Below are 12,137 nucleotides of genomic sequence, written 5' to 3'. Positions count from 1 at the left end.
ATGATGGGAATTAATTTTTTTAGAAAACTTAATTTTCAGGTGAGGAAATATATTATATGATTTTAAATATATTTTATATTTATAAAATTTAAAATATTAATTTTGGAGTATGAGATTCTTGTCATGAATTTATCTTTTTTAAATTAAAGGATTATTAGAAGAGGAAAATATATTTTAACTATCTTTATTCTCAAATTTTAAATGGCATGAAACTTAGAGCTATCAAAATGAGTTGGAATTTGCAAGACAATTCGGCTCACCGCGGGTTCGGATCGGGTTGGGTTGAAATTTTCTTACAAATTTCAATACAGGTTAATTTTTGACCCAGCTCACTCGGGTTGAACCCGTGGATTGGCTCACCAACCTGCAAATAAAGGATCAAACAATTATTTTTTGCTAAGTTAGACTTTGTATTTGGGTCATGTTAGGTTGTTTTCTTTTAGCCAACACATAGATCATTTGTATTTTTGTGATTTTGGTTTGTATTTGGATTATATTAAAGTTTATTTAGATTTTAATTAGAATTATAATCTAGTTTTGACTAAAAAAAATTATATTTTTTTCATTAAGTGAGCCCGTGAGTCAAACCCACCAACCCGCGGTGAGCCGGGTTGGGTTGGAATTTTTTTGGCTCGCTAATAAGTGAGCCGGGTTGGATTGACTCACTAAGTGATCAACCCGTGGTGAGTCGAGCTAGGTCAGGTCGGGTTACCCGTTTTGACAACTCTAAGGAAACTATCATAATTCTAAATTATATGGTTAAATATGTTTTTAGTATTTGAATTTTGATGCAAAATTGAAATTTGTCTCGGTGAGGAACTTTGATACATTTTGATCCTCAAACTTTAAAAATGAATGGATATAGTCATTTTAACCAAATTACGTTAAATCTTGTTTGTCGTGTCAAACGTGTTTTCTGGCTGAAGCGAAAAACATGTCAAACAGTGTAAACAACTCAAATGTTAGCATGTGAAAACGTGTCAAACGGTGTAAACGACTCAAGTTGTATACACCCACTACTTGAAATTCTCATATTACATGAGATTTTTCTCGCAAATTTGTTAAAAATTTTGTAAGAAAATACTTTTTTCTGTCATTTTTTCTAAGAATTTTAATTGGCAGGTAATTCCTACAAAATTATAAATTTGCAAGTATTTCCTACAAAATTTGTTGCGAAAAGTGTTTTATACAAAATATTTAGCAACAAAATTGGTAGCAATTTCTTGCAAATATTTTTTCACAACAAAATTTGTAAGTATTTCCTACAAAAAAATTTCAAAACAAAATTGACAGGAAATATGAGTTTTTTTACCAGTGATCGTTTGACAAGTTTTTGTGCTGACTTTTCTAAATCTTTTCACACTTCATAGAGAGATTGTTGGGTATCCAAGTATAAATCTAAGTCTCACATTAAGTAAATTGAGAAAGTTGAACATCATATAAGATTGAAGACCCATAAATTCATTGCCTTAAACTTTTTGGTTAAGATTGGTGTTAATCACTTATGTGTGGATTGGGCTCATGTGTAGATTGTGAGATAATGTAAATTGTTTTAGCCAACCAAAAAATGAATAAATCAAACAATTTAATGATCAAATAACATAAAAATAACATAAGGAGTGAATAGAAATAATCAAATACAAGACCTGAAAACTATTTTATTAATTGAAGATGTCAATACATCATTTTATCTATCTATCTATATATATATATATATATATATATATATATATATATATATATATATATATATATATATTTTGGCAGATCTTTTATGTGACAAAGCGGGGTGATGTCCCCCTCCCCCAATTTTTTCTATATTTTATGTAATTTTAAATATATTTTCTAAAACTTTTAATATTTTTAATATAATTTAATATTTTAAAATTTTTTATATATCTATATCTAAAGGAACTCCTTTTTTTGACATATTTACTTTTCAATTTTACCTTTTAAATATTTTTTAAAATAAAAATAATTATTTTATTAATATTATCTTTTAAGTGATCATTTGTTAAATTTAACCATTTTCTAGATTTGACTATTTTTTTTAAATTTAATCATTATTGATGAAAATTAATTATAGTAAAATTATAAAAAATATTTGTATTTAATTTTATAATTATAATTATAATAATGACAATAATTATAATTTTACTATTTTTTATTATCATAAAAAAAGTAAATACGATATTTTTACTAGTTTATATAAACATTTTAGGATTACTTTTTTTTTCATATTTTCGTTCAAAAATATCAAGTTGGTCATCCAATTTTTTTAATCTGAATTTGATCACGAATTTTGAATAAATGATGGAATTTGATCTTTTTAGTTCAGTTTTTTGAATCAAATCAAGGGTTTTTCATCAAATGATAGTTTGTTTTGTTGGTGTAATTATCATAATCTTAATGTCAATTTTGATGAAAAATTCTTGCTCTACTTTAAGAAATTTAACAAAATGATCAAATTACATCAATTTTTAAAAAATTGGGACCAAATTGAGACTAAAAAAAATAGAGAACCAATTTAACATTTTTGAACAAAAAATGAACCAAAAGAGTAATTCAACCAACATTTTGACACCTTAAAATTTTGGTTGAAGATCCGTCACTATATATATATATAATAAATAACTAAATGTGTTAGAGTCATTATATTATTAGTCAAAATGTGAAATTGATCTAATTATTTAAATCTATGGCTAAGAACATATACATGTCTCATGTCATCATATATTAAATGTGTAAATTCCAACAATATTCCAATATTCTAATTTGATGAAATGGTCAAATTAGAAATATTGAAATTAAGCAAGTAACTGAAGTTACAAATGGGGTTATAGTCTCCATCTGTGAGCACGATACATATTATTCATGTTCCTTTCTCTCCTCCTTATCAAAGAAAGAAAGAAAAAAATCAAGAGGGAACCTTCAGGTGCTCCATAGTTGGAAGACCATGTACTAATTTTTCCATCTATTGTTCTCACTAATCAGGTACACTTCCGCTTTTCGTCATTTGAGTATTGGGAAATATTTTATTATCTGAAGGGTTTATTGCTTTCATGTTTTAATAAACTAACAATTGGTATCATAACATTGTTAGTTTATGATTAATGTCCCTTAATTATGTGAAATCTCAATTATGAGTATATTGAGCCCTAATCAAGAAAATCCCCAATTCTGGTATTGCTCTAATCCCAAAGGAAGATTAAATATTTGGTCGGATTATATACACATATGTGATGGTAAATATATGATAATTATAAGGTTTTACTCTGTTGATGATACATCAATCTAAAGATGAGTTTGTTTTTTGACATGCTTTATTATCAATGTTTGATCATTACAACAATATACCACTAGCCTAGCAATTAATATTACTGTCAAGAGACTTAATATTAATGGTGCATTACATGTCTTGAGATGAGTTAGACCATTATTTGAATTTATTTATTCTTTTTAGGATGTGAGCTTAATTGTATTTCTTTAGTTCTAAATTCGGCTACAATTGCTTTTATATCTGCTAACCTGAACCCATTTTCGCATTTGGGAGTAAAACCCCAAAATTCTCGATGGTGCAATGCTGCCCTTTTGTCAATCTAGCGCTGCCCTTTCGTTTTCTATTTTGCAGGATGTTATGAGGCATCAAATAAGGAATATGATTGAGGAATTTTGTCACAGGGTTGTGCATTGTAAAGTAATTGAAATACCACTTAAGTTATATTGTGACAATAAATCAATTGTGTTGTACTCAAACAACAATAAGGTATAGAGTGAACAATTTTCAATAGAACAATAAGGGACATGATGACAAATCCTCTTACTAAGGGACTTCCACCCAAGGTCTTTCATAAGCATATTGCTCATATGAGTGTTTTATTGTTTTAAAAATCTTTGGTTTAGTGGGAGTTAGTCATTTTTACGTGTTTTGCGTTCTATGTTTGATTTTATGCATGCATACAATGTCTTTGGACATACTTTGGATATTATTCAGAAATTACACTCTGTATATTAAGGTTATTATATTAATCTTATTGAGATAAAGTAAGGACAAATTGAAAATAGATGTGTATAAATCATTTTCACATAATTTTCATGCTACATGTATCATGATGAGTCCATGTCATTTGGTTATGTCAGCATTAGTAATCATTGTTAGGTTTAGTTGCGACTAATGCAATTAAAACTGTTTTGGTTCTATATGCATGTGTAATCAATGGACGAGATATTTTGAGTATGCTCAAGCATATGATGGCAATTTTGAGCTCATAAAGGTCAACACATTTATAAATATTTATAAGAATATATACATATATATATATATATAATAAATAATTAAATGTGTTAGGGTTATTATATTATTAGCCAAAATATTAAAGTGAGCTAATTAATTAAATCTATGATTAACAACATATACATGTCATGATATATTAAATGTGTAGATACAACTATTCTAATTTGATTAAGGAGTCAAATTAGAAATATTGAAATTACAGAAGATACAAAAAAGATTATGGTCTCCATTGATGAGATACCAATTTTATTTTTTTCCAGCTATTGTTTCCTATAATCAGGTATGCTCCCGCTTTTAGTCATTTGAGTATTGGAAACTATTTAATTATATGAAGAATTTATTACTTTCATGTTTTAATAAACTAACATATAATTGTCTTAACAAGTCACTCGTGTATGATTGATTAATAAAATGAAACATGAAAAGCAATCCATAGAAAAATAAAATATTTAAATAATTAGATTCAATAATTATTGATTATATTTATATTGCTCTTTTATATATTTTGAAACACAATTAGAACAAATTATTTAATTGTTTCAACATGTAATGGATTAAATGCCAACCATGCTTGCGAGATAACTAATTACATCTTCACTTTATCTATTGATTTGCTCTTAGTTGGTTCCGAAAATAGATGAAAAATCTAAAAGAAAAATATGCAATTTTTTTAAAATTGAAAAGGATCCAATGGTGGTAATAAAATAAAATTCCCATGGTGGTCACATGTATTAGTCTCCCACCCTATTAAGCTAAACCTATTTCATATTTTCATATTTGTGTATTTAAGCGAGAAGGAAGAGTTGGAAGCGTTGAGTGAGTGCGATACACAACAATGGCGGAGAGCGCGAAAATTGTGGACCTTCAACTCACCTTAAAGCCTTTCTATCAGAGAGCCGCAGAAGCAGAGGTCACTCACTCTTCATTTTCTTATCTTATCGTTCTCTTTCATTCCTTCTTTCTTTCAAAACCTATCATTCCTCAAACTATTTGCGATTCAAAATCCGTTAGTCGAGCCCTTCGCATTTCTGTTTAGTATCGAAGCAAAATCAAACTCGTATTCGTAGGTACGAAGAATCCAATTGTTTGATAAATTTTTGAAAAATCAATTGAGTTAAAGATAATACTGTAGCAGAGCATGAAGTGGAGTGAAACTCCGTTTTGCATACTGAAACGTGGAAATTTTGATTAATTTAGTTTGTTCGATGTTTTCAACTCGAAGCATGAAAGCATTTATTAGTTTAGTTTTTTCTTTCTTTCTTATCGTCATATTAGTGATTGGTAATTTACACGACATTTTATCTTGTGTTTTCTATTTTTTAGTGTGATAGGAGGGTAGAAAGTTATTGTCGTATTTACTTTGTAGAACAGAAATGTGGTAGTGTTGTAAATATGGTGGAGTTTTCACATTTGTGCCTCTCTTATGACATTTTGATAGTCATTTTCCATTATCAAACAACAAGATGTGAGAGTTAGCATTTTGTTGGTTCCGTATATTCCTTATATTTTGCTTTTGCTCCTATTATAGCCGAAGATTAGCACCATTTTGAATCCCTCTAGTGCGTGGTTTTTTTATGTAGTGCATCGATTGTGATTGTAATTCCATGTAAATTTCAATTTCCTGTAGCTAGTTGAGACACACCACATGACTTTAGGTGGTTAACTAGTTCGTTGGTTGAATGTGAGTGATCTAACAGATGTACAAGTAGCATTTATAGCTTCGTTTAGAAAGAACTCAGATGATCAATTCAAGATTGACTCAAAACTCTCTCTCTATATGTATATCACTCAACCCTTCATTTTTGTTTGGTTGGTTTCTACCTTGACTAACCCCGCATTACAAATTTGCATCTCTTGAATTTTTACTTGTAAATTTGGGAGCTGTACCATTTGTGTAGCTTGTTTTTAAAAACAGTCATATTATTTTGGCTTATCGAGAGAACAATAAAAAAGACGATTGTGGGTTTTTGTATGTCTCACTGCTTGAAACACTAGTGCAATAGAGCTGGTTTTTCTATTCTGGTTCCATAGCTAAAGAAAACTTTTAGCCTGTCTTTTGGATGAGTGGAAAGAGATGATGACGTCCATGCTATTTTCAAGCTTCAAATTTTGACATTGGTCTAACTCAATCCACAAACCCTTTAGTATTCCATACTATTTTGCAACAGAGAGGGCCTCCTATTTGACACTAATATCTTGGTTTCTAACTCATAACTCATAACATGTAGAGATGTCCTATTGCTTAGAATAAGTATTTCCAAGATATTCCCAAATTTCACAGGCATTATAGTAGAACATATAGTTTCTACTGATTTTTGTAGTCAAGGACATGTAATACTCTGCAAGTCATCATCGTCCCAAATTCAGAAATTTGGCAGATCTTAGGGTATGACCTCCCTTTCAATATGGTTGAGTCTACTCATACCCTTCAATGTGTGTCTAATAAATTCAGCGCACTGGAGATAATTTTGACCATTAAGAGGGCTATCATTAGAGGAATGTGAAAGGTCAACATTGCTTAGTAGAGTTGCCTTGCAAAAAGAAGAGATTCCTTAGTCGTTCTGTTTTTGCATAGAAAGTAGTGAACAATGCCCTTTTTAAAGGAGACATATGCAACCAGAGGTGAAAGTGCTGAACAGGGGCATGTTTGGAACTGCCACCTTAAGTTGACTCTGACAAAGTGAGCGGTGGCAAGAATGGCAATCAAACGTGCCGTCACACACCAATAATAGGTGGCTTGTGAACTCCATGCACAAAGAAGGGGCGGTGCATGGGTGCATGGCTGCTCTGATGGTGGGGCAACCCCAGGAGTCGTGAAATTGGAGGACGATGACCCATCTAATGTGCTTGCTGTTTAGGTTGGCGGCTCCAGCACCAATGATGGTGGTGGTGATGATGGTGACAGTGATAGTGGTTTTGAAACACAATTTGGGTGCACTTAAGGCAACCCAAATAAATAAAAGAAATGAGTGTGCTTTAGGCAATCCTTAAAAATTAAAAATGTAGTTAAGATGACAACAGGAAAAATGCGGAAGCATAGATACCAACTTATGAGAGAAAAGTTCTTATTGAATTAAATTAATGCAACAATACATAAGATCCATATACAAAGAACTTTATCCCTAATAATTCGAAGAGATCTCTAGTATCATACAGGAGGACACTTGTAATGATTACAATATCCTATTGTAACTTAACAGAATGTTTTCTCCTGACTCAACAATTCCATTAGGACTGCTCACCTTTGCTTTAAAATAAGAGTACAATAATGGTTTTTCTTTCAGTTTTAACAGTATGATTTAATTTACCTAATAATTATTATATTTTGCATGCCCTCTTTCTGGCTTAGCTTTTAAATAACTACACTGATCTCTTAACACATTTTTTCTAGGCATGTAGATATGCAACTAATTTATTTTCTTTATTTTTAATTTTGGAAATTGATTTTGTCACTTTTTTAATCGTGATGTTCTTATATAAACCAAGTCAAGACTTTTATGAAATGTTAGTTTCAATATCCTCAAAGTATTTTAGTTTCCGGAACATATTTTACTGCCAAGTTGTTGCAAAATGTTGCCATTAGCTTGTGAGGATGAAGATAACACATGATTGAAGTTTACGTAGTTAAGATGATAATATATGAATAAAAAATGAGTTATTCTGTTCCATTCATTGGACAAACAAAGAAATAAAACTTTTTTCTATTCATAATATATCCAAACAATAGGACTGAAGTTTATTTCTATTGTTTCACCCACTCCATTCCATTCATCACTTTTCAACAATCCAAACATAGCCTTAGTTCTGTCTTTTTAATTATTTTCAGTTGGTTTTGAGTATTTTAGTAGTTTGCATTCACTTCATGCTGGAGGGAAAGGCTGAGACAGTAGCTAGAAACAGAATTTGGGTTGAAGGATTGGGGTATCAAAATTAAGGGGTTGAGAGTAGAAACCTCAGATCAAAAGTTCACTAGATTACGAGGAACATCCCTGGATTGATTTCCATGAGTGAAAAGAAAATGTTTATCTATATTGAAAAGTTCACTAGATAGATCCTTTATAGGTACCTTACACTTTACCTATGGGTCATCATTTTTCAAGGAAATTGATTATTTACAGTGCTTTCATGTAAATTCAGTTTTATGATAATAACTTACCACAATTGCATAATAAAAAGTATTGTTATAACTTATAATTGACCCCCTTTCTTGCATGTTCTGCACCAACATTCCTTCTATTTCGAATAGGACTAGCTCATGGTAGGTTGCTGTTTCAAGTATTAGGTTGAACTCTTTACTAAGTTGCCAAATCAATTACCTAGATTATGTAAAACTGAACTGCGTATGGCTTGAGGTTAAATTGTATTTGACTCTGAAAAAATAGATATGTAAAGGAAGGACTTCCCCCAGACATTATTTTTTCTTTGCTTTCCATATCTTGGGCTGATATGAAATCAAGCTTCCACTATGTACTCTGACGATAAACTTGCTGCAATACCAACTGCATTTTGGCACTGTTGTGACTTGTGAGACACGGCTTTTCTATAATAAAATGAAAAGGATTTTGAAATGAAATTTTAATTCCCATGTCAGAATTGGAAGGACTTAAGAGAGCATTTACTTGTGTTTTTATTTCTTGTTTTGACATTTTAATTACAAAATTTCATCTTATTTTCAACCAAATACAGCACAACTCTTTTTTTTTTTTTCAGTTTTTCCTGTACGTATTTTTTAAAAGGATTTCTTACAAGTTACAACTCTCTTACCAGCATATCTCTATTGTAGGAGCGCTTATCAAGACTAGAAGCTACCTTGAATAATAAAGAAGGTAGGTGCTAAGGTATTCGACACAACCATTAGTATATTCTGATTGACTGTTCTTGAGATTGTGGACCTAAATTACCTTTATATGAGATTTTGCTCAGATGCTAGAAATGAGGAAAACACGAAAGTGATTAATGATCTTCAGTCAAAGCTGAAAGCTGCAAATGCCGAAATTGTTTCGGAAAAAGAGAAGGTTGTCCTCATCGATGTCTTGTTTATTTACATTACATTTTCTAAATGGTTCAATATCATACCTCATTACTAATAATTTGATTTTCAGATTCGAACGCTTACAGAAGAAAATGCAAAACTTCAATACCGAATAATTCAACTCGTGAGATCACACAAGGAAGCTAATTTAAAGTTAGAGCAAGTGAGTGCCGCCGGTGTTTCTTTCAATAGTTCTGATTAATTAATAAATGCGCATTATTTCAGCGAGTGTGGCTTTAGAAGTTTGTACCCATAGTGTCATACAATTATTTGGATTATACCTTTCATATAGAAATGAGGCAAATGATTTTCTTTTTCTGTTACACTTTTGAGAAATATATGGTTCAAGTTATTTTGCATATTTTAAGATGTAGCTTGCTTTGAAGTTCAAATTAGGCCATTATATCTATTTATAAAAGAAAGAATAAAATTAATATGGATTGAAAATTTTAATATAGGAATGATGTTTAAATAATAGCTTAGAATTAGCTTTGCAGCCAAAATTAGTTTTATGTGCCACTGCTTTTTTTCTTCTTCTTTAAGTCAGAAAAACAAGTAGTTTAATAATTTGTTAAGCTCTTATACGCAACCATTCAGTTATAAATTTTAAATTTAGTCAAAAAGAGTGTTAAACTATGTTTGAGTTTTGAAACTCCATCTGGACGGTGAGAATTTGCATCAATGTTTGATTGCTCTTCCAATGGTTATCCAACATGATTTATTGAAATTTGTTGTACTTAGTATATACCTTTTTACTGGGTGAAAGTTATGTAATGATGTTGTTTGAAATCTGGCTCATGGCTTCGCACTATTTCTTTTCCTGATTCCAGGCTACAGCGCATGAGCAGCTACAGAGAATGAAATTGTAGAGTTCTTGAGTTTATGAGCTGAGATCGACAGTTGCTTTTTCTTTGTGCACTTTGTTTTATAGTTGATATTCGTGGCGATGCTAAATATGTTTAAGCTTTATTGTTTTACCAACTTATAAATCAGATCTTTGTTTAGCTCATACATTATGATAGACAAATTTCTTCCAACTTTAGCTCATACATTGGGCATTATTGCTACACAGCCACAGAAAATGAGCCAGGATTAAACACTCGGTATCAGAGATGGTGTAGTGAGGACCCATGAACTGACTGCAGGTTTTTCGTTTTTTTTTTTGTTGATATAAATGTGAACTATAACTAAACAATATGCATATGAAAGGAGCATCTGCTGAGAGAAAGGACTTGCATTAGTTGCATAATTATAGTGAATAGTTTGCCTTTTTGTCTGCCATGCATACCATTGCAACTACGAACTACAAATGAAACGTTACTCCAAAATTGACCTATTATCAACCCAGTCTCTTGTTCTCGGGTTTCGTCGAAATGTGCATTTTTTTGTTTTGTTAATTATGGATTTGTGTGTGTATGAAAAAATTATGAAGAAGTTGTCTTTTGGTGAACTATTTAGTATGGCGTTAATGCTTTTCTTACACATTTTGTAATTTATGTTTTCTAATTTAAACTTAAGAATTAAATTTTATATCTATAAAGTTGTGTTTCATATATTTTTAAAAATAAAATTAGGCATTTATATTTAAGATAGTTAGGTTTTTTTAATGATAAATTTAGTTTCCTCAGACAAAAAAATTAGTAGCGACTAGGGTAAAAAGTTCATAGTTTGTACGTATTGTCTTTATGAACTGATAATACAACTATAGATTCCGAATAATAATATTATTTTGTCGAATCAAAATGGGTTTGACGATTCAGTGATTTGATGACAAAAACTGGATGCATCTTCCTGCAACCCCCTGTTTTTCTTTCTGCACACCCATTAAAGTTGAATTTCTCAAACTATCCCTCTTTAAAAATATAATAAAAATCTCTACACCTTATTTTAATATTTTTGGAATTGGGTGTTTAAGAAGGTATTTCCAAACCCAGAAAATGTCTTCCGAAATACCCAATCCAAAATATAGGAAAAAAAAAATCGAAATAAGTGTTTCCGAATTTTTCTGTTTTTTTTTTTGTTCTGAAACATCAAATCTGGAATATAATTTTTTTTTTTTGCGGAATAGATGTTTGAAAGTTATTTCTGATCTCAGAAATACATTCTGGGACAAAGTGGTTCAGATCCGAAAATACATTCTGTTTCAGATTTTTCTTTTATTCCAGAATAACTGTTCTGAAAAATATTTTTAAATACCTTCCATAATATTCAATCTGAGATAAAAGAAAAAAAAATATTCCAGAATATATGTTTCAGAATGTATTTTCAAATTTAGAAATAACTTCTATAACATCTGTTCTGGAAATCCTTTTTCTGTATTCTGAAATTTATTTCCGAGTCTGAGATGTATTTTCAGATTCAAAAATACCTTTCAAAACAATCATTCTATAATACAAAAAAAAAATCTTACTACTAATGTTTCATAATGTATTTTTAGATCCAGGAATGACTCCTAGAACACTTGTTTCAAAAAAATTTCTCTTTTTTTATATTTCGAAATATATTTTTGAGTCCGAAATGTATTTATGAATCTGGAAATATGTTTCAGATTTATCATTTTAGAAGAAACAAAATAATCCACCAAGGTGTCCTTTAACATCACATTCAACTGGACATCTGTACAATGCAAAATAACATTTTTCACCCCAACAAACCCTCACCCCACCTTCAATGCAAAACACTACAAAATGAAAGGCGTAATTAGATTTGTTAAGGTTGTATGGTTTGTTAACAAATCAAATCACTTACCACTAAAAAGATATAGACATCATAATTTAATGTAATTAATTTACAAAAAAGAAATAATAAAAA

The 12,137-nt window shown here is 30.3% G+C and overlaps 1 protein-coding gene across 1 annotated transcript; it reads left to right on the top strand.

The window, feature by feature from the left end:
- Window positions 1–5,049: 5,049 nt before the first annotated feature.
- On the top strand, window positions 5,050–10,435 carry LOC114190530. The gene is made up of 5 exons (XM_028079456.1): window positions 5,050–5,204; window positions 9,078–9,120; window positions 9,218–9,309; window positions 9,397–9,489; window positions 10,157–10,435. The coding sequence occupies exons 1-5, from the start codon at window positions 5,130–5,132 to the stop codon at window positions 10,193–10,195; spliced, it is 342 nt and encodes a 113-aa protein (XP_027935257.1). The 5' UTR covers window positions 5,050–5,129; the 3' UTR covers window positions 10,196–10,435.
- The last annotated feature ends 1,702 nt before the right edge of the window (window positions 10,436–12,137 follow it).

Source organism: Vigna unguiculata, chromosome 7, assembly GCF_004118075.2.
Source record: "Vigna unguiculata cultivar IT97K-499-35 chromosome 7, ASM411807v1, whole genome shotgun sequence".
NCBI lineage: Eukaryota > Viridiplantae > Streptophyta > Magnoliopsida > Fabales > Fabaceae > Vigna > Vigna unguiculata.
The sequence above is the reverse complement of the archived record's forward strand: the minus strand, read 5'-3'. Positions and strand labels throughout refer to the sequence as shown.